Here is a 23,174-nt window from a genome sequence, read left to right on the forward strand (position 1 = left end):
TTTTGGCGGCAACATTTTTTAAGACTTTTAAGAGTGTGTTTTTTTGGTTCTTAATATTTTTCAAATCTAAAAAAATGGTTTAAGATATTATTATAACTAGGTATTAGATTTTAAAATGATATTTTAAAAGCAATCAATCAATATTTTTTTATATTTTTTGGGGCAGTACAATTATATTTTAAATATATGGATTTAAAATTTTACCAAATTTTTTCAAGGGAAATTATGAATGATACCATTGTGTAATTGGCTTTTACAAGTGGTACCACTGCGAATTTTTGACTTACAAGTGGTATCATCGTGTTTAAATTTTAAAGCTACGAACCCACTCCGTCGAGCAACCGTTAAGCAAACGTTTGTACAAGTGTATTTAATGGTGTATTAGCAGTTGAAAATAAATAAAAAATACGGTAAAAATACAGAGACACGTGTTGAGCAGCTGATAAAAACAAAAAGCCCAAAAAAGAAACAATATAACGGGCAAAACCCTTCTTATTCTTCTCTAATTGATGGTTTAAGCGGAGCGGAGCGGTGGGTGATTGCTTGCATCTTCTCTCTTCTCAATCTCGATCACAGATTCACAGGTATTGATTCTTGCTCTCTTCTTGCTCCTGTAATGCATATATGACTATCCATAACGATTGTTTGAAAAAAGATGCATGCACATATATATACACATATCTGTTTTTGTAGTGATTTATTTGTGTTTAAATCGTTAGTTGTTAGTTTATTGGTAGTTTTTTCATGTATCTGCAGAATGGGTGATAACAAAGTGTTGAGATTTTTTTGGAGGGCTGGTGTGATTGAAGTTAAAGTAGATGTAGATAGGTGTAATATTATGGATGTTGTTATTGACTATGAAGACGAGGCTAAAAAGTGAGGTGTGAAGTTGGATTATGCGTTTCCAACATTCAGATATGCTTTTAAGATGGAGCACCAACTGCTTGTAACAGATAGGGATTTAATGAAAATGTTTGAGAGATTGGCTGAGAAAGAAGTGATACATATATGTGTTGGGACTACTATTAGGCCTAATGAATTGTACAAGACAGTGCTGAATTTTAGGAGAAGAACTGAGCTTAAGGAGAAACAAGGGGAAGCAGAGGGAAATGGGGAAAATGAGGGAAATCAAGTAAAAGAGGTAAATGATCAAGGGGGGATCCTTTTTCTCAGGTGTTGGATAATGCGGGTGATGCACAAGTATTTGAGCCTGGGCCTTCCAAAACCAAGGGGAAAAAGCTAAGAAAACCCCTAAAAGACAACCCAAAACAAGAGCTAAATCAACAAATGTTACACTGCCAGCACCAATTACACCCAAAACTGCTTTCAAGAGTTTACCAGTGAGGAAAAGTCCCAGATTCTCTCCAATACAAACCAATGCAGCAACAACTAGGCCTACAGTTGTGACAGAACATAGATTGTTCAACAAAAAAGTTTCAAAGACAACTGGTATGATTTTTTAGATGACAAATTGGGGTGTCTAATTGTTGTTGTTTTTACTGTAATTTAGGGAATTGATCTTGCTATTGATAAAGTCTGGCCAACAACAAAAAGGAGATACTACTGTAGGCATTTGAGTAAAAACTTTAAGAAACAATTTCCAGGGCCCCTGATGTATGTATTATTTTGGAGGGTTTGCAATGCCACTTCTCAGTTTAGTTTTAGGAAAGCAATGGAGAGGCTGCAGAAGGAAGGGGGTGACAAAGCAATTGAGTGGCTTGGACAATTAGGGGATCCTTCAACCTGGAGCAAGCACAAATTTGATCCCAATGTCTGCAATGACTCCAATACATCCAATTTTGTGGAGAGCTTCAACTCAACTCTAGGGATTGATAGGTGTAGACCAGTCCTCACACTTCTTGAAGATAAAGCACTAATATTTGCTATATTTGTGCTATCTTTTCACTACTAATATTTTCTATGTTTGTGCTATGTTTTCTCTGAGCAGGAATCAGGAGAGTGTGTATGGTTAAGATGGCAACTAGAGCTGAAAGAGCAAGACTTTGGAAGGATGATGATCTATGTCCCAAGATTGGGAAGTTGCTCAAATCTATAAGCAAGGACATCATTACCTGCAAAGCTTTTATGTCCAGTCCTGGGGAATATGAGATTCATGAAGGTAAATCTCAGTTCCCATTGTCAATTAATAACAAGGTATGTTCTTGTGGAGCATGGCAGATCTCTGGAATCCCTTGCAGGCATGCAATCAGGGCAATGATTCATGCAAAGATTGATCCACAAAAGGTGATTAGTACTTGGTTTCATGTCAGCACTTACAAACAAATTTATAACTACAACATTTTACCTATTCCTGATAAAGAACAGTGGCAAACCTATGAAAACTTACCTATTCTGAGTCCACCTACTATGAAGAGAGGTGTTGGGAGGCCATGTAGAAACAGGAGGAGAGAAGAGGGGGAAGATCAGAAAGGGAAGAGGTCCAAGACTATCAAATGCAAGAAGTGTGAATGTTATGGACACAATGCCAGGACCTGCAAGGGGGGGCTAACTGAGAAGCAAAAGAAGGAAATGCAGGCCAGTGGAAAGCCTCTGGTGATTCGAAATCCTAGGGCGAGGGATCAAAGTAATGCAGCTAAAGCGACTAAGGAACCAAAGGACACAGCAACTCAGGCATCACTGACCAATACCACACACTGCACTCCTTCACAGTCTCAATCACAGATTTAGTTTTCTTGAATTGTTCATGTTTTTTAACATGTTTTTGATGTCCTGGTAATTACTTTTGTTGGATTTGAAACTATTGCTTTCTTGGTTTTTGCACATTCTAGTTTACAGGGCATTCTGGTATTGGAGATTGTCTAAATATATGTTTTGTTGGATTGTACTGTTGCAGAGGTTAAAAGCCCGGGAAATTTCAAGTTTCCTGTACTCAACTGCCTTTTTTTATAAGCTAACAGCTGTTTAAACGTTTACTTCACAGAATAATGTTTTTAACAGGTTGTCAAATACACGATGGTACCACTTGTAAGTCAAAAACTCGCAGTGGTACCACTTGTAAAGCCAATTACACAGTGGTACCATTCATAATTTCTCTTTTTCAAAAGTAATAAATAAAATATTAAACCAAACCAAACCAAACCAAACAAACCCAGTATATCCCGCTTAGAGCAGGGTCTGGGGAGGGTAAAATGTACGCAGACCATGCCCCCACTCTAAAGAATAGGGAGGTTGTTTCCGTGCAGACCCCCAGCTTAGTGCAAGACAACGTATGGTGTGATACATATGTAAATGGTACCTGAGCCCATGGTTGCGAACACATGGGACTCAGTTTTACCTCTAATTCGTCTGTCAATGAAAGAGTTGAACCTCTTCGTCACAGTATATAGTCATAACACTCAAAACCTCTTTGTCTTTAATTCCTATGTCCATCAATAATCTGAACCTGTTCTGAAAGCATAATGTCATGACAATCAAAACCTTTGGACGCCACGAGACCGAGTCTCAACTACTCTAATACGTCTTCTCCAATCATTTCTATCTAATGTCATATCACCCATGAGATTTAGGGCTCCCATATCTAAACTTAATTGATCAGCCCACGTCCGACGGGGCCGACCTCTCTTTCTCTTATCCCGAACCGATATATGTTCAACTCTTCTAACCGTGGCCGAGTTACATTTTCGTCGAACATGTCCATACCAACGTAAACGTCCCTCCCTTATTTTCTTAGAGATAGCCTCCACACCTAAAAGGCGTCGAAAAGTAACATTTGGTATATGATCTGTCATGGTTTTACCACACATCCAACGCAACATACGCATTTCCGCTGTCTCTAGCCTACGCTCCTGAGCTTTTCTTAATGGCCAGCAGGCCCAGCACTCAGAACCATATAGCAATGACGGTCTGATCGCTACTCGATAGAATTTACCTTTCAACTTAAACGGTACACTTTTATCACACAAGACACCAGTAGCAGCTCTCCATCGAAACCATCCTATCGAAATACGATGCGTCACATCCGCAGAAATATCACCATTACTCTGGATAATAGAACCCAAATATTTAAAGGTATTAACTTGTGGTACACGAGACTCCGCAATACATACGGATACACCTTACTCGTGAATCTCCTCGCTGAAATTGGTGCAAAAGTATTACTTGTATAATTAATAAAAAGATTTATAATATACCGCATATCATTCAAAATATATATACATAGCTAATTCGGCATTAAGTGGTTGTAGTCACATGGTCACTCCCTCCCATTTCTTTACAGTTTTTTCATGCTGCTCGACACGTATTTTAAGGCGCATATAAAACATAGTTTTATAACTTATTTTTAAAAAATTTCTTTTTTTGTATAAAAATTTAAATATCAAGTTTTTATTCAGAAGGAAAAAAAGTTCAAAATAATTTATCGAACTACGTTTTACGAGAGCATTAGAATGTGTGCCGAGCCTCCGTCCTCCAATATAAACAAATGACGGGGACGAGGGGAGTACAACTTTAAAACAACAAACCTATACTTTGCCATAGATTAGTGTGGGTGTTTGGGTTGGGCTTAAAAGCTCCGCTTTTGGAGTTTTAAATTAGAAGCACTCATTTGTACCGTTTGTGTAAAAAGTCAAGAAACACTTATAGAAAGTTAGTATTCCTAATTTTTGTTTCGTAACTTCTACTTTTTTCCCAAATAATTCTAACTTCTAACTTCTACTTCTAACTTTTACTTCACTTATTTTCTTTTAAGTAAGAAACACTTATTTTAAACACACCTAAAAGGCCCCTATATTTTTGCATGAAGTTCTTCTTCTTCTTCTTTCCCTCTGTTAACGATTTTTCTTCATCGCTTAACATGTTTTACAAATTTCTTATAAAATATAATTTCATATTTACTTTTAAAATTTTCAAAAGGGTAAATACTGAATTTTACATAAAAATTTAATTTATGAAATTATATCTGATAGACATCTATGTCATGTCATAGGTTCCCTGCAGAAAAAGTCTGGAGTTTATATATGTAAAATTGGAGTCTGGATTTTAATTAAATTATGTTTTAAAATTTGATAATATTTAATTGATATTGTTTAAATTCATTAAAATCCGATGGCATTCAAATGCTGATAAATTTTTTCTGGATTTCATAAAATGATGGATTTTAGGGATTTCTCAGTGTATTTTAAGTTTTTTGAAATCCCACCAAAATTAATGGGATTTTGAATTATTGTGCTTAAATCGTAAAAAAATTATATCAACTTCACGACATTTTATTAAGAATCCGCACAAAATTAAAATTACATACAACCTATTAAAATCAACAAATAAAAAATAATTTACTAAAATCTCAATTGAATACCCCGTGCTGTTTACCGGAGTGCAAATTATGGGCTCAGAGGTAGGGGTGATCGCGGTTCGGTTTGGTTCGGATTGGAGGTAGAACCGGAACCAAACCGTACATTAGCGGTTTTTTAAAATCTCAAACCAACCCGTGACCCGCAAACCAATTAACCCGGACCAAGCGGTGCGGTTTTTGATGGTTCGGTTAAGCGGATTGATCGGTTTATGACTAAGATTTATAATCAGAGATGAGCATTCATGAATAATATTAGAAAATAAAGTATCATTTTCTCTCCATTTGCACAATTTTATATAGTTAAATTAAAATACAAACTTTAGTCTAATAAAATGCATAAACTTGAATCGAAATCGAAGTCGTGGATCACTGAATTGATATGACTTGTAGAGTTTTAGTTGGTATTGACAAGATAAGTAGCTAAACAACAACTCAACAAGTATAAATTAAAAAATTAATATTTTTATATAAAATTAATATTATATATATATATATAATATTAAATAATTATATTGTATATATATAAATATGCGGTTCGGTTTTATAACGGGTTGGTTTAATATAAAACCGAAACCAACCCACAAACCACGGTTTTTTAAATTAGTCGAATCGAAACCGTAAACCTCATTTCGGTTTCGGTTTGGATCGGATTAACATCGGATTGGTTTACGCGGATTTTGCGGTTTAAATCAGACCGTGATCACCCCTACTCAGAGGTGAATTCATGGCTTCGCAAGCCTCAGATATTTCCGTGTGTGCGATTTGAAGACATGAATGCAAGTGTCATAAAAACAATGTCGTCTCTCGGACGAGCCTGTTTGTCCCGACTTAAAGTTGGGACGTAAAGCTCTTTACAAATTTAAACTTAAATATATCTGCTTGTGTAATAAGTCAAAATCCGACTTAAAGTCAGAAATAAACCTGAAATTGACTTAAATCAAAAGTTAGTTTAAGATACTTTTTTCAGTGGATTAACCGTTTTAAACTTTTTTTGATAAAAATTAATCATATGACATAAATTACTCATAAATCAATTTTATTTTTTATATTATATTTTTTATAACTCATAAGTCATTAATAAGTTAAAATTACTCAAACAGATATTTTAAACTCCCAACTTATCACATAAGTCATGTTAAGTCATAAGTCACATTAAGTCATACTCTATCTATCCACTTTTACATGTTCATTTTCAAAAGTTTATAGAATCAATTATTTTTTGACATATGTTTTTTTTTTAAATGGACATATAAAATAGGAGGGAAACAATAAATTATAAGGTAGCCAAAGGGTGGCTAGTCCTTGGTCGACCAAGATAGTATCAAAGATTGTTATAATTTGTCAGAAATGTCTTCTGGACTTGAATCTTGCATATGTTCGGGGTGGATGTAGGAAGAGGTGTGAGGACACATGCCTCTTTAAATATTTTTTTACATTTTTTTATTATTCTAAATTTTACAAAATTATAAAAGTGCCTTCATAAAATTTAAAAATATATACTAGTAGATGTTTTCCGAAAATTTGTTTGACGCCCCTCAAAGTTTAAATTTTAGATCTGTCCCTGCATATATGTCGTCTCGTTTTTTATCTCCTTCAATTTTTATTTGCACAGATTGTCTGAGACTCTCTTCGTAATACAGATTACCACAAGACTCGAATTCCTCGATATCACTCCCATTCTAGTAGAGTGTGATAACGAAGCTGCAATTTACATGTTTAAAAAATCACTTCATCATGAGAACCAGACACATTGATTTGGATTGTGTTATTTCTTGGTATTCTGAAAATTGTTTCCAGTTTTTTCCCAAATCCTCATTGGCAAGATAATACTTTATTGGTTTCACTCGCTCATAATAATTAGAGTCCCTGCATATACATAAATCATCCAATTAAAATCAGCAACTTATTTGTTAGGAAAAAAATCTGGAATAATATATTTGAGGTGCGTAGTATCAATTTAGAGGATTGATAGGGTAAGATTTTCTTCAATTGAATTAAATGAGTTAATAAACTATAATTGCATGTTCATCGTTTTTCCTCCTCAAAGCATTGCACATTATATATTCCACTATGAGAGTAGGACCATATTGTCCGTTTTGAACAAAATCTGGACAAAATCCAGGCGTTTACCAACTCAAGTTTTAGAACACCAAATGAGGCTCACCTAGCAGACTGTCAATGACAATGACTGTTTCCAACTAGATTCGATGGATTTCGGAACTTAAGTTCGCTATTTCATCCTTCATCTTAGTATGCATGTTCTTTGTCATCGATGGAAGAGAATTCCCAGAAAGGGGTGGGGTTGAAAACATGTAGAATCAGAAGCAGCAGCGAAAAAGATCAATATAACCATTACTAATAGTGACACTCAACAAGTAGAAGAACAAGCTTTCAAGTTGATGATTCAAATCATTCAATTTGCAGCTAAATATTCCAGCTAAGCGGCCTTGGATAGGCGTTGTGTTTTGGCCTGTTGCAGCCAATAGAACAAGACCTCTATTTTGTTCTTACCTTCAAATTTCAAGAATTTGTACTTGTCATGATAGTAATCGCTGCTTGGCATACTTTCTGAGTTATACCAGAGGTTTACACAAGCACACAAAAAATTGGCAAGCATCCGAAACACAAGAAACAGAAATTCAGGAATCCTTTTCCGTATTATGTAAAGAAGATGCCTAGAAATGAAAAACTTTCTACCAAAGATAGAATTCTCCAGCAACATGGCATGGAAGTGAGATCTTTTCTAATTTGTATATTGACATTGTACTTCATAATTCCCTATCTAATAAACAAGGGAACATCAGTTACATAGAGCTATGTGTATAATTATTAAACTAAGTGCGTGGTCAAACTTTCTAAATACATTTTGCCGCCAGCTAACTCATATGCGAACCTAGACAAGTGCTAATAAGATTGCCAGATAAGATGCCAACCTCGATGGATTAATGGAAGTTGATAATGCTGTAGGCCCCCAAGATTATCGTACGTGCGGGTAGCAAAAATACCACCAGCAAGTGCATGTGCTGTGATGCAACAAGCCTACTAAATCTTTTCATTGATTCCCTACCAGTCTGTAGTATACCAGCAAACTTGAACTGGCTTTGCTCCATGTTACTCGATGTCACAGGCCTGCCCATAGTGATGCTGGCGTTGGAGCCACGTGCTGCGACAAGGGGCCACCTGACCTTGCGCCTGTGTTCTCTCCGACCTTTTCTCACTTGGTTCAGCTCTTGGCGGATAACATTCCTAACAGATTTCAAGTAAGATCTCATGTCATGATCTCGGAGAATGGTTCCTTCTGAACCATATGACGAACGGTCTCTTAACATCTCAAGTGGATGCGGTGAGTTTAAAAATAAAGACTGTGCAGCTCTAATCTGCTTCTCCGCCTCTGTGACATCTGAAATTGGACAGCTTAATATGTATAAACCACTTCCTGATGGGAGCAGTTCATGGCGTGGAGAAAATTTCTCGTCTGGCTGCAAGATTAGAAATTCTCCCATTGGCGCATATAACAAACCCTGTTAAAATCAGTAAATTGGAAAGTAGAATTAGTCTTTTTTTTTTGTTCTTTTAGTATAAGCCATATTGTTTTCCTGAAGTGATTCATTACCTGACTTTTGAGACATGGATGATTCCTAAAGTTCCCATTAACAGCCTTGAGAAGCTCTGCAACATGATTAGGGTAATGGCAGGAGAAGGCTCGGGGTACTATGTCTCTATGCATTGTAATAGATTGGACATGATTCCTTGGCAATCCAAGCTTGCGAAGCAAACGATCTCCTCCACACATAATTGATGGTGCCCCAAAAGTGATGACAGGAAGTAAAGAAGAACGTGGGACTTCCCCTCTGATCAGCAACATAAGGTTCAGCAGCACCGATAAGCTCCCTCCAAGAGAGTGCCCGGTAAAGCGGAAGATAGCATGACTACCGTGATTTTTAATATGGTCCCGAACCTCGGGCAACATTTGCTCATAAATACCCTTTGCAGCCTCATATATACCCCTATGAACAATCACATCTAGCCCCTGAATGCAGAGAGGAAAATTAAAGGTTATTCCAAGTACCACAGCAATCTTGACTTAAATACACACGAAACGAAAAGCAAGAAGGTAGCTGTGAAATATTTGCATACCTCGAACTGGATAGGCTCAAATAGTAGATTGGCCTGCCATGATGCCAGTGACTCAGACCCCTAACATAAGACATCAAGTAAAACCAATAAGCAAATCAGGAACACTGAAGTCGCATGTAACGTTAAATGCACAATAAAATCAGTGATTCTTCACCAAGGAACCTACCTGTACAACAAAAAATCTTGTGGCAGTTTGATCATCATCACATATGAACCACCCACAAGGTGAAGAACTTGTCGAGTTCAGATCATCCGCAACAGCCTGCTTCACTTCCTCCTTTGCCGCCACAACTGATGTCACTGAATCCGTGGTTGCAATAAAAGAAGCCATGTCCCCGTTCATCATATCAATACTGTTAAGCATATCGACATTGCCAATATCTCCCTTGCTTCCATTAGGTGAGTCCTCACTCATTTCTGGGTTCGACATTTTGAAGGCAAGTAGACTTGCTGTGCGAGAATGCAGATAAGAAGCAGCAGATGCAGCAATCCGATAAGCTGTGGATCCACCAGTTTCATTTCCATCAGTCTTGTCTTCAACAATATCTACCATATCCTTTGGGCTTGTTTCTGCTTCTCGACCCTCAGCTGAACCTCCTCCCATTTTTTCTTGAATCTGTGCTAAAGCATTCTCCTTTTCCTGAGCTAAAGCCTTATCTTTCTCAGCCTTCAAAGCTTGTTCTTTCTTTTCTAATGACGAAGTCACAAAACGAAGTCCATGTCTTTTGAGAAGATTACCTGGCTGCACCACCACATAAATAAAACTAAACATACATCCATATATAATACACACATTTTTCTTAATCGACAAGATATAAACAAGACCAAGCAAGCTCTCAGCCTGAGGCACACGCTAAAGCGACTATCATAATTCCAACATCAACTACAATAAAAATAATCAGATCAACATATTCAAACCGACATACAAACCCATAATTCCATAACATACACAGATTACCTTCATCAACAAAAAATTCAGTCATGATTCACAAAAATTACTTTCTGACCACAGAACGAGGTCCTGATTCCTAATCTAATCACAATTCATCAAAATCTACACACATACAAAAAATACACCCAGTATTCGAAAAGAAGGGCATGGGGTACCTTGATCTGGGGAATCGAATAGGCCAAGCTACCCAAATAAGAGAGCTGAGCATACAATCTAGCTTCCCCCAATGTAACCCTCCTCAACATTTTACCAAAAGACTCCTTATCAAACACCACTTTTTCATCATCATCATCACAAACATCACATTCTTCATCATGATCACAATTATTTCCCTCACTCTCCACCTCCCTTTCTTCAACCACATTCTCAGACCCCTCTAAATCACTCCTCAAGCTCCTAAAATGAAGAATCCTGAGCACCCAATTCCTCCCACTCCCCTCCCCATTTTTCTCCTCATTCTCCACCGAAACGGCGTCGTCCGCTGCAATCGCATCAAATCTTTTGCCCCACAAAGATCTCAGTGGGTACTTAAACGAGAAACCCCACGGCGGCGAGAACGGTTTCCGGGCGGCGGTGACGGTGGCGCGGACGTCGGAGATGGTGATCGGAGCAGGCATTAGGCCTGCTTTAAGACAAAGGCCATCCATTATATACATAATAATATGTATATATTATTATGTATATATGAATGTGATTGTACAGAGGAGATGTTAAATATATATGGGGGGTTTAGAAATGGGGGTTGTGTTGCGTTTATGACCAAACTGAAAGGGGAAGCTTATGATATGTTGTGTTTCACCTAATTTTCACCCTCTCTTTATGTCTTGTGTTCCTCTCTCTCCGATATTTCCTCAACTGCTTGATTTCGTATTCCCATTTATAAGGAAACGTAAACATCAACATTCAAGTATGCAGGGTGAAATATTTTGATAAAATAATGTGAATACTTTTTTTTACCTGTTTTCAAAAAGCTACAAGTACTTATAAAAAATTGAGAATGCTAACTTCTGTTTAATCACTTATAAGACTTAGAGGATGTTTGGCGGAACTTAAAAAAAGTTACTTATTGCTTAAAGCTGAGAAGTAAAGATATAATTAGTGTTTGAAGTATTTGGATAATTTGACTTATAAGTTAGTAGAGTTTTTAGTAATTTAAATTATAAGTTAATACTTTTCAATAAAAATTAATTTATATAAGGATAAATTTAAGAAATTAAATTTACATTAAGTTATTTAAATATAAATTTAATACATCACATTCTAGTTAGTTTACAAGGTAGTGGAGACTTAAAAAAAAAATAAGTTGAGGGAGAGCTACACTTCTTAGCTTCTCGATTCTTAACTTTTTTTTTGACGAAAAACGAAGAATTTAATAGATAACAGAAATCCAGCCGAGACAAACCCTCGAACTGTCAATTACAACCTGATTAAGAAACAAAAAACAAGCTAAACATATAGCCGCTTTGTTTTCAGATCGCTTAACAAATTGAATATTTAAATTCTTTAAACTAAAAAGTATTACAATCAAATCTCGAACAATCCAATTGTGAACATAGTAGCATCGCAATTGACCTTCACATAAGCAGCAGCATTTGTAGCCCAATGTTCAGAATTATCAGTTACATCAATCGATATTGGATCAACAAATGACCCCAAAACATGAACAATTTTATGTCGTGAAAGGTGAGCTCTTACGATATTCACCACCGTGTCATATCTGATACAAGCCTTACGGATTACCCAAAATATCATGTAACTCCTTCTTAGAAACGTTACCGAGACCCAGAACAAAACACACAGAAACATCAAAATAGACACAAACATCCCAAAAAGATGGGCACGACCTTGATGACAAGGTACTCAACAAGAACTCACCCAAAAGGATTAGATCTTGATTTTATTGATAAAACTAATAAATATGATGTGGACTTCTGCACCCAAACAGACAACAAAAAGAAGAAGCAAGCTTATAATGAAAAGAAGTACTTAATTTGGTGAGCCAAACACCCACTTAATTTACTTCTCATCTGGTCCACTTTTTTACTTTAAGCAAATATCACTTTTTCTAAGATTAGCCAAACAACCCCAATATCTTTAGGGTACCTCATACTCAGTGAAATGTTCATTTTTAGTTTCTGAACAAATTCGATTCTCTCTCCCCGTTAATCATATACTTTTAATACAAATTCCTGCAAATTGTTTCGAAAATTAAAAAATTGACCTGAATATAACATTTCTCTTTGAAAAATGCTGGGTATCTAAAACTTTTTTCCAAAAGTTTCCTTTTAATGTGAATTTATTATTGGATATTGAGTCACTAAATAGACGTGAACTTCACTATATTTACATCCACCTTGTCAATAATTAAAATGAAATCAAAAATATTCTAAACAATCTAAATTGCACCAATGTTTCTGCAAGTACAAACATATTTTATCACATAAAATCATTGTTAGACCGGTGTTCAGAAATCTAATCGCATAAACTCATATTGGAAGAGTGACGACTCGGCTATCTACATGTCGAACATCAACTATACACATGTCAAAAGTGCAAATCTCTAACGGATGAATAATTTTTGATTACAAAAGGTGGGCTCTTGTAGTAATTATCACCGGCTCGATTTGATGCAGGCCTTTGATATCCCAAAAACATCATTGAAATTATTCTCAACAAATCAAACATCGAATAACCCTGAACATAAGTAAACAAAAGCATGACAAAAGCATGACAAAACCACTCCAGAATAAGAAAAAAAGTAAACATTTTAAAAACACATATGCACCTACATTTAAAAATTTTGATTTTATTGAATGAAAGATCAACGAAAATAAAGAAACACCTAGGGTTAAGTTTTTCACCGGAGCAAAATCAATAAGAACCCGTTAAAAAAGGAAAAAAACAAAGGATGGAGAGCAATAAAGGAAAGGGCAAGGATGAAAAGCAAAATAAAGGAGAGTGCAGCTAATCTAACACAAATAAAGAAGAATGTGGCTAATCCAACACATACTTTAACATGTTGTACTTAACATGTTAAATAATTTTATCAAACTTTAATAATTCTTGATAAAAATAATATCAAAATTATATAATATTATTTGTAGAAGATTAAAATAATAATTTATTCATATAATCAATAATACAAGATTACAAGCCAAGTCCATTTACGTACACAATATCTTATATTTTTCGGTCAACGTAGTTAGATATTTATTTGTAAATGTATTATCCTACACAATTCCAAAATATGATATGGAATTCCCAATCTAGCTATAAGAATGCCACGTGGTTAACACAGGAAAAAAGAGTCACGACTTGTCATGTGAAGTTTATTTTCCTCAAATCCATTCACGTCTGCGGACTCGCTAACCAAATCTGCAAGTGCCAAGTAGCTGAGCGACTGAGCCTCCTCCTGTGTTGAGTCTGTTGACCCAACACGCTTGCTACTTCTTTTTTCACCACGTAGCCTTTTTGTTTAAACCCGCTGATGTTTTTGTCCTGAAATGAAATTAGAGGTCGCGGGATAAAATCAAGGTTTGAGGTGTTTTAAAAACTGAGAAGCCGCGTGTTGCGGCGGCCTATAAAAATTATATTAACAATTCAATATTAATATTTGTAGAATAAAATAATTTTGTAGCTGTCTATAAAATGTATATTAATGTTTCAAAATTAATATTTGTAGGATAAAATAAATTTTATATTATAAAAATCTTGATGTAATACCAATACTAATATATAATATTGTAAAATTGGACTATAATTCATGGTGAAAAAATGAAAATAAATTTATACACGTAATTAAGAATTTAAAGTACGACGAATCTTAATTTTATTTGTATATTTTTTAAAAATAATCATGTTCTTACATTGTCACCTTCTTTCAATTTTTTTGGATTGATTGTGCACAAAAATATCAAATTTAAATCCGTGAGATAGCGGTCTATAACTACTCTTGCATGTAACAACCTTTATTTTTTAGTATTGTATAAACAGCCTTCACTTAAAAGTTGCTTGAACAGAGCAAACAGATTATGCATGCATAAATTTTTCATATATACAAAGTAAATCATATAAAAATTAACAACAACAAACATATCTGATGAACAAAACAAATATTATAAAAAAATAACCACAAACATACCTCACTAATAATTAATTTATTGATATCATCCATTAATATCATGTAAAGAGTATATTCTTTTCCCGTGTTTGGATTTGTCAACTCCCACATAGCGGTCTATAACTACCTTTGCTTGCAACAACCTTTATTTTTTAATACTATAAACAACCTTCATTTATCGTTGCATAATGCTGTATAAACAACCTTCACTTATCGTTGCAGAAGAACGGCACCACCGAGTTAGAAATTGAGCAAGAGAACCATTACCAGAGAGAGGTAGGGTTGTGAGATCATATAGGAATTACTTATGAGAGGTAGGGTTGCTCATATAGGAATTCTTATGTCAGATCGGATGCATTCGCTCAGTGAGAAAGACCATGATCCTTATATGACATGTGCCCCCTCTTGCAGACCCATCACATGGCGCCAGTTTGGTGAAGATACGAAATTATATACTCCCTCCGTCCCATTGATTAGTATACATATGGGGAGGGGCACGGAGGTTAAGAAAAAGTGTAATTTAGTGAAAAAAAGTAAGAAAAGTGGGTGTAGTGGTGGGACCCATTAATATTTAATGTGTAAAAATGAGTGTAGTGGGAGTAAAGTGGCGGGACCTACTAATATTTAATGAATAAAGTGGGTGTAGTGGAAGAAAGTAGTGGGTGTAGTTAAGTTTTTATATTATAAAAACTTACTATTTTTGCTATGTATACAAATAGTGGGACGTCCCAAAAAGGAAACTGTATACAATCCAACGGGACGGAGGGAGTATGTCTTTTGTAGCTAACTGATGAGCTGATGCTTAAATATGCATTCCAACCCTTTCCTTAAAAGACTCTTTGGTAACTATGTCCCGGGGCGGATCTAAGATTCAAATTTGAGGGCATCATCAAATTTTCGGAAAGCGTCTTTGTATTTTCAAATTCTGTGAAGGCATTTCTATAATTTTGCAAATTTTAGAATGATGAAAAAATGTAAATAGAAATTTTAGGGGGACACGTATCCCCCGTGCCTCTTCTAGTTCCGCCCCTGCCTATGTCAAATCATTTATCCAAACAAACATGATTGCAGTCCTGCTTGCCAAAGGTGGAGGAGATCATTTCAGTGGCAATCCCCTAGTGCATATATGGATGAGCACTTGCATTAAACTCATATTTTGAAAACCAAAAGTTCATATGCAATGGGAACTTAACTTCTGCAGTTACAACTTACACTATTATCTGCTCAAAGCCCTCCTAATAAAATCCAATGACAAGGTTAACTATATATCTTAAATGTGTATAAAAAACATCTATCCAATTATCTGACCAATTTGGAGTTTAGAAGATTATGCAAACATCCTTATATGCATAGCTGTTTGTTATATTAGCGGTGCCTGGATCTTCAAACACAAGCATGTTACAAGCCTTCAACGCGACAATCAGGACCCATCCAGTCATCCAGTGTATGTATATTAGCATCTACCCGAGTATGGCATTCACTTGTGTCTTCTGCTCCTCTGTTAGCGAGGTAGGAAAGAGAACCTCAAATGTTATGTATAAATCACCCTTCTTGTTGCTTAGATGTAGTGGCATCCCCTCTTTTTTAAATTTCCTTACCTGCTTCGGGTTTGTTATTCCCTGACAGGCGAACAAAGTTTAGCAAAATTTTAAACAAAGTTTCCTTTCACAGGGAAGGATATAAGGACTAAAGGAGAAAGTTAGCCTCAATTTCTTGTAAAAAGCTCTATAATCTCTAAGTAAAAAGAAAACCTTTGAGCCGATATCAACAATATGATCGTCTAGATGTTTAATAGTCTTCTCAAATCCGACGAGAGCTTGCACCTTCAACAGAAAACAGAATCATGAAAACAAACATAGGGTGAGAATATAGAAAAAGCAATTTACCAACAGCACTATATCTAAAAAATAACAAATGAAAGTACAGGCAGTATGATTACACCAGCAGTGCAACTACATTCGGCATTGATAATTTTACATGAACGCCATTGAGTTTAACGGTTAAAACTGTGCAGCATCTTTAAAAGATATTGACAGAGAAAAGGTTTGTGTTGCCTACACGCCAGAAAGATAAAATTTAAAGATATAGTTTAGCCATCTAGCATTTAATCTAGATGGCAGATCTGCAAAATTACACGCATATACTCTGTACAGAACTGTTAAACTCTTCTAAATTAGATTCTCCTATCCAATTAGTGTGTGTCACTGCGGGAACCCTTGAGACATAGCAATGTGCTAACTGTTCAGATGAATTAACTCCTGGTGGAAGATTCTAAAGGTGGCTCAAATCATTTTAACAATGCAGTATCCAGTACTCACCGTAGAGAGTAACTTTCGACATTCAATTTTCTATGAGGAGAACCAAAACAATATCAAATAATTAATTGTTTTTACCAGAGTAATCGTAACAGTTGTGTGGAGGTCATTTCCTTCCCTTTTGAAAACATCATGGGGCGCTGTACGAATTCGGAACTGCAAACAAAAATGATTATTATCAGTTAGAACTGTAAACAGAGCGAGGTCAACAGCAACGAGGGGCAATGTATAACCTTAAGATCCCCTGGTTCACCGTCGATGATAGGTTCACCATCTTCATAGAAGACCACCTCCTGTCAAAAAGAAAACATTGAGTGGATTTAGAAATCTATAAACAACTAAATAAATCAAAAATATGTGTTCCTATTATTTTACTTTAAGTTTATGCATTAACGCACGCGCACAGACACACACACACACAGAAAGGGGGGGGAAGGGGGATTAGACTGTAAGAATTGGGACGACGATTCGAGGCCTATAGGATTGTGATCTCAGCATATGTTGTGTTCAGAAGCCTTCACAATGAGTAGGGCGCACGACCATAAATTACAGTGTTTTAAGAAATCACAGGTCTACAACTCTATGTAATATATTTGCACCTTCATAGGTCACAAAACTGACAAACCAACTGGAAAGAAACTAAGCATAGGATAATAGAAGGAACAGAGTAACAACAAACAAAAACTGAGGTGAGCCCTTGGTTCACTGCTTAGTAGGCTACGACGCACTGCTGATAGAGGACAACCCTACAATGGGATAGACAGAGAATCCGTTTTCATACTGTTTAACAGCTATTTATTAATCAGAAAACTCAACAGCAGTCTATGTAACAAGAATAATGCTTGCCGCTTGGTCTTGTACATAGAGTTAAGATCAAGAACGTCCTCTGGAGAATAGAGTTGCATCATGATACTACTTATGCACTGCAACTTATAATTAAATAACTACTAAAAATACACAAATGAAATAAATATTTCAAACGCAAATAGATTACCTTCTTACAATCCCTAAATCTCAAAGCATAGATGTGAAAAGCATCATTTAGACAACTTCCACTCATTATACTTCACAAACGTAAGTAATATGCAATCAAATCATTACTTAAACAAATTAAATTTATGTTAACATTTGTATACGTTCTACATCAGAACTAGGGCATAGGAAAGGGAAAACCAAAAACTCACTTCCCCATCTTGCATTCCTTTCTGAATATCAATGGTAACTTCAAACCCCTCCCGCACATATTTGACATTTGGGCATTTCTCACAAATCTGAGATTTAAACAATGTTAGTGTAGAATGTCCAATACACCATATGGCTTTGGTGTAACATGTTCATAATAAAATTTGGAGCCAAAAGAATGAGGTCGGCATATATGATTCCTTTATATGGCAGCAAAGCATGTAAAACCATGATAGTCAACACAATATTAAACTACCTGCTCTGTCATTTGCTGAAACATTCCTGGACCAATTTGCCTGTGATGGACTTCGTTTCTGCAGTTACAAGACCTCTTGCCTGGAGCAGGCTTTAAAATATTTTTATCCCTCCAAACCTGATTTCATTCAAGTGCACCATTAATGAGTAATTTACTATAAACGAAAAAAAAATCCTGGGGCAAAAGTGTTATGCGTAACCAGAAGCAAAACTTCCTGGCGCCTAAAACTTCCCGGAGCCTTCTTTGAAGCTAGGTGCAAATGTCACAAAAAATCCTAAATTATAGTATTGCTTAGGTTTTAATGTATTATCACTTAGCTTATAGTTTATAACCTATTGTTTCACACATCTCGGGTAAATATAGCCTAATTTATACTTCATGATATAGTAAATCACACTTCTTGGGCCAATACAATCATAAAATTCAACATCAAGATTTGAAATTGAACGTTCATTGCTAAGCACCCGCAACAATGTTGCCAGTAAAATTTCATTTGTGATCTTCATCTTAAAATTCTTCATCCAAATCATCTTCACATCACTAAGTGTTCCCTTTAAATTCAAACTCTTTTTCTTCCACCTCTTCTATATCCTCGTCTATTAACAGTCTCCTGCCTCAACTTGAAAGATAAGGTTGATTTGGACTCTGGTTAGATTTTAAGGCTGATACTGTGACCTGGAGACTGGAGTTATGCAAAGTCTCTCCGACACCAGAACAAGAAGCTTTTGCAACAACTTTTGTAACATATGTCAATCCTAATCTATCATCATCAGAGAAGACAGTCTTCCACCGAACCACTCGTTGACGCTGAGAAATTTTAATATGGGTCTTTCCTTTCGAACGCCACTGCAATGTTTACTTTATTTAGCTCTTATGTTTTATTTAAATGTTTTGGGTGATATTGGTTGGGGCCTTTGAGTGATCAAGTAACATCAGCTCTATTTATATTTGATAAACCTCACTAAACAAGATTTTTCAGCACCTCAGACTTTAAGACCCCAAGCATGCACTTGTTTAAAGTCATGGTGCTTCACCCAGGAAGCAGCAATTGGGGTGCACTTTTTTGTGCTCTGCGCCTTGAGGCACTTTTACACTAAGTGCTCTTTGCCTCTTTTGACAACACTGGTGGTGTGTCCCCCTGCATCGGGTATGTGTGAACAGGTTGCAGGAGTGGTACAAACTGTAAATATAATCACATAGATAAGATAGGTTAAAAAAAACTTTAAAGTCAAATTGATGTTTTGTTTAACAATTGCCAATTTGCAAATAAAATTTTACACAGAAAAAGGCTTAATTAATAGTCTTCTATAATTTGAGAAGATAGCATACTGTCAGACCTGTTACATTAGAAACTTGTGAAGATTAAAGTGGACAACAGAATATATTAAAAAATGATTCATTTTTGTCTGTCAAATATCAAGAATAATTCTGCTGTGTCATTTCAATTTGCATAAAGTTTTTGGTTTGATGACTAATTTTATCATATACAAGTAAAACATCGTATACAAATTTATATATACTGTATCCCACACTCAAATCCCCAATATTTTCATATATGTCGGATCCATGTCCCCGAGTAACTCAAGTAGACTCATATTATCCTTGTGTCTGACACATATTAAGGCTACTTCCAGTACAATTATATTTCAGGTCTTTAAAAAGATTAACTGCCCAAATTTGAAATAGGAATGAGAAAGAAAACATGAAATAAACATATATCATGAAGGCCAATTCTAGGTACCCCAAATTATTTTCCCAGAAATGTTCCCAAATAGGTATGTGTCAATTTGGGATGATTATATTGCTGAGATTGATGTAACTGCATGGGGTTCATGTCTATTTAATGGCTCGATATCCAATAGAAAGATGACACGTGAAATTTGGGGAACTTTTGGGAAAAGTTTTTGGGATACCTATCATTTTCCTATCATGAAACACAATCGCACCTTCATTGTTCCTCCCATATATAAATCCTCCAAACTTGCGTCTAGTTCAACAATAACATTATCGCCTTTTACAATTTTCTCTTCCTCCTCCATTGAAACTCCTCCGCCGAAGAACCTACAGAATTTTAGTTTGTTAAGATGAGAGAATAGTGGCCGTACAAATCAATCTGTCAACTTTGTGCTATAATGTTCCAAATTGTAATTTGTAAGAAAATGGGATTTCCTCACACAGACATTTTGGAGAGATGATTATTTTTTTAATTTCCTACAGGCTACCGCAACAAAACATACAACCACATACTGAACCCAGCTTGCATGTCTGGTAAAAGTAATTAAACTTAAAACCTTCAAACTGTACTCTTGTTTTCACATTTTTGGACTGTGACACCCCCTCCCCCTCCTCGTCCGTACTATTATCAGATTTAGTTTAGATACTCAATTCTAAAACCATTAACATGGAGCCCTATCTTTGCAATTTCGTTTACCTTTAAAGTAAAGATCATCTAGAGAGAAAGTGAAGGACCCTGAAACCAGGTTTGTATTCCTATCCATAATAATACCACAATATATTTTTCTAAAAGATCCCAAGTTAGGAATCATTATGAAAAAGAATGATCAACATGAACAAATTGATTAAAGTATGAAACTTTTGCTGGACGATAACATAGCACGTCCCTTATGCTCTTATAAGCTACTATAAATCACTTTTAAAGATAACTTAGAGGTTATGTAAGAATTAAGATACACTAGTGACTAGAAACACCCACAACATAATTTCACAATTCGTACTTTCAATCAAGAGATGTCCAAATAAATATGCTTATGTACAGCAGATTCAAAGGCAATAATTACGTAAACATCATTCCTACTTTCCCTTATTATTCTAGAAAAAATAACGAACATTTGCTGCCGTCACTGATGTTAATTGTCACAAATTATACATTTACTCAATTCATCGCAATTGGCTAGCACAAACCAGATTGCCAGCTATGAACACCTGCTAGCTTCTACAGGTATACTACTTGTCCTTATTGGACTATTTTGATTTACCGCAGTAAAAGTACCAAATTTATAATAGAAATGCTTAAAGCATACAAAATGCATGATAACTTACTGGCTAAAAATGTCCTGAAGGTTGATGCCCCCACCTCCCCTACCACCGCCAGCAGCGTGCTGCTTAAGCCCCTGTTCTCCATGCCTATCATAGATTTCCCGCTTCTCACTATCGGATAGTACTTCATAAGCTGAACAATTCCAATATAGATAAAATAATAACGAAAAAAATCATAAACGCCCAATACAAAGCTATGTCACCAATCAGAATAATTAAAGAGCAGTTCACCATTATTAATTTCAGCAAATTTTTTGTTAGCCTCCTCGTTCCCTGGATTCTTATCAGGATGATACTTCAACGCCAGCTTCCTGTAGGCCCGTTTAATCTGATCGTCTGGAGCTCCTTTAGGAACCTGTAAAATGTCATAATAACTCTTCCTGCATTTCACCAAAACACACATTAAACAGACACTTGTCACTGGAAAATCATAAATGATACATGCATAAAAAAACACATACTCAGACTGCTAGAATCACACACACAATGACACAAATAAACACACATACACATGCACTTTATAAATCCACATGCATTTCATTAAGAACACAAAATACAATACTTACTCCGCAATAGTAGTAAAAGCATACGAAAGAAAGAATAGCAGACATAACAGCTGTGATCTTCTTTGCGGCATTGCCACATTCAATTTATGTGATCTAAAAAACTTAGATCAATTCAGCTGATCAATAATCAAAATTATATTTTTCTCAAAAATGATGCACCAAACTAGTGTTGTTAAATCAAAGCAATATACAGAGAGGAGTTCACTGATAATCTGACGATTAATTTGGTCGTGTTTTAGGCAATGTGTTATGTGTGTTTGCTCTTTTTGTGTGTAGTTAATCTTTTTGTGGAACTGGTCACGAGAGAGAAAGGCCAGTAGTTGCTAGCTACAGGGTACATGAAGCCCTGAGGTGGTTATGAATTATAATGTCCAAGTGTGGAGATGTGAAGCCCAGTTGGGGGTGGGCCTAACAAATTAAAACTTCTAAAAGAACTTAAAGCAAAACCATGGTCCTGTTTGCCGGCTCCCTCTTTTCTCATTCCGACCGCGCTTCCACCGGTCTTTTGGTAGAAAGCCTCAAATCTTTCCATTTAAATGCTTGTTGTCTGATTGTTCTTGATTGTTTTCATTGATTTTCTTAATAAACTGTTTTTTTGGGCAAAATTTTGTTAGATCTATATCACCAAGGACATTTTTGATTTTCATTCTTATTCGTTTATAATGGACTTTTTGGATGTGAGTGGATCGATTATCTCCTGGTGTAGGTTCATGGTGTAGATCTAATCATTTTAGTTTGCAGTTGGATTTTCTCTCGTGCTTTATAATTATAGTTTGATTTTCTCCCCGATGAGAGCGTGATTTTTCAATTCTTTCTTTTTGTCAGAGTTGGTTTGAAATTATTAATAAAAACATTCTAGAAATTGCATCTGTGGCTGATAGCTCAAACGGATTTTTTTGGAAAAGATGGTGAACACAAAATAAAGATCTAAAAATATACCATCGTCAATTTCAACATTGTTTATTTGTCTCAACTTGGATATGAAGACTTGTTAATCTATTCTATATTTGTTTGATTCGATCATTCTTATAGATGCCGTATGACTGTTATTTATTGAATTATCTGCTCTATTCTAAAAAAAAGAAAGAACTTAGAGCATGTCAAAGCTGATTGACATTGGACTCAATTAGACATCGGACACCACCTCCGATGCTTTAGACTTTTATTTTATTTTTGAAACAACGCCTTGGAATTTTTAATTAAAATTATATAAATAATATTATAAATAAAAATATCAGAAAATGTGTAAAAAATATCCATTCCAATCATGAATTTTTC

At 35.6% G+C, this 23,174-nt stretch overlaps 2 protein-coding genes across 2 annotated transcripts; both read right to left on the reverse strand.

Annotated features, from left to right (window-relative positions):
- Positions 1 to 7,942: 7,942 nt before the first annotated feature.
- LOC108205648 (phospholipase A1 PLIP2, chloroplastic) lies at positions 7,943 to 11,252 on the reverse strand. Its single transcript, XM_017375644.2, has 5 exons — positions 10,556 to 11,252; positions 9,615 to 10,190; positions 9,449 to 9,508; positions 8,925 to 9,341; positions 7,943 to 8,832 (listed from the first exon to the last, which is right to left on the reverse strand). The coding sequence occupies exons 1-5, from the start codon at positions 11,054 to 11,056 to the stop codon at positions 8,254 to 8,256; spliced, it is 2,133 nt and encodes a 710-aa protein (XP_017231133.1). The 5' UTR covers positions 11,057 to 11,252; the 3' UTR covers positions 7,943 to 8,253.
- A 4,473-nt stretch (positions 11,253 to 15,725) lies between these two features.
- On the reverse strand, positions 15,726 to 22,381 carry LOC108208375 (dnaJ protein ERDJ3B). The gene is made up of 10 exons (XM_017378906.2): positions 21,897 to 22,381; positions 21,562 to 21,710; positions 21,334 to 21,463; positions 20,220 to 20,334; positions 18,274 to 18,390; positions 18,020 to 18,106; positions 17,069 to 17,128; positions 16,914 to 16,991; positions 16,272 to 16,343; positions 15,726 to 16,139 (listed from the first exon to the last, which is right to left on the reverse strand). The coding sequence occupies exons 1-10, from the start codon at positions 21,965 to 21,967 to the stop codon at positions 15,981 to 15,983; spliced, it is 1,038 nt and encodes a 345-aa protein (XP_017234395.1). The 5' UTR covers positions 21,968 to 22,381; the 3' UTR covers positions 15,726 to 15,980.
- Between the last annotated feature and the right edge of the window lie 793 nt (positions 22,382 to 23,174).

The sequence above is a fragment of the Daucus carota genome, chromosome 2 (assembly GCF_001625215.2).
Source record: "Daucus carota subsp. sativus chromosome 2, DH1 v3.0, whole genome shotgun sequence".
Taxonomy (NCBI): Eukaryota; Viridiplantae; Streptophyta; class Magnoliopsida; order Apiales; family Apiaceae; genus Daucus; species Daucus carota.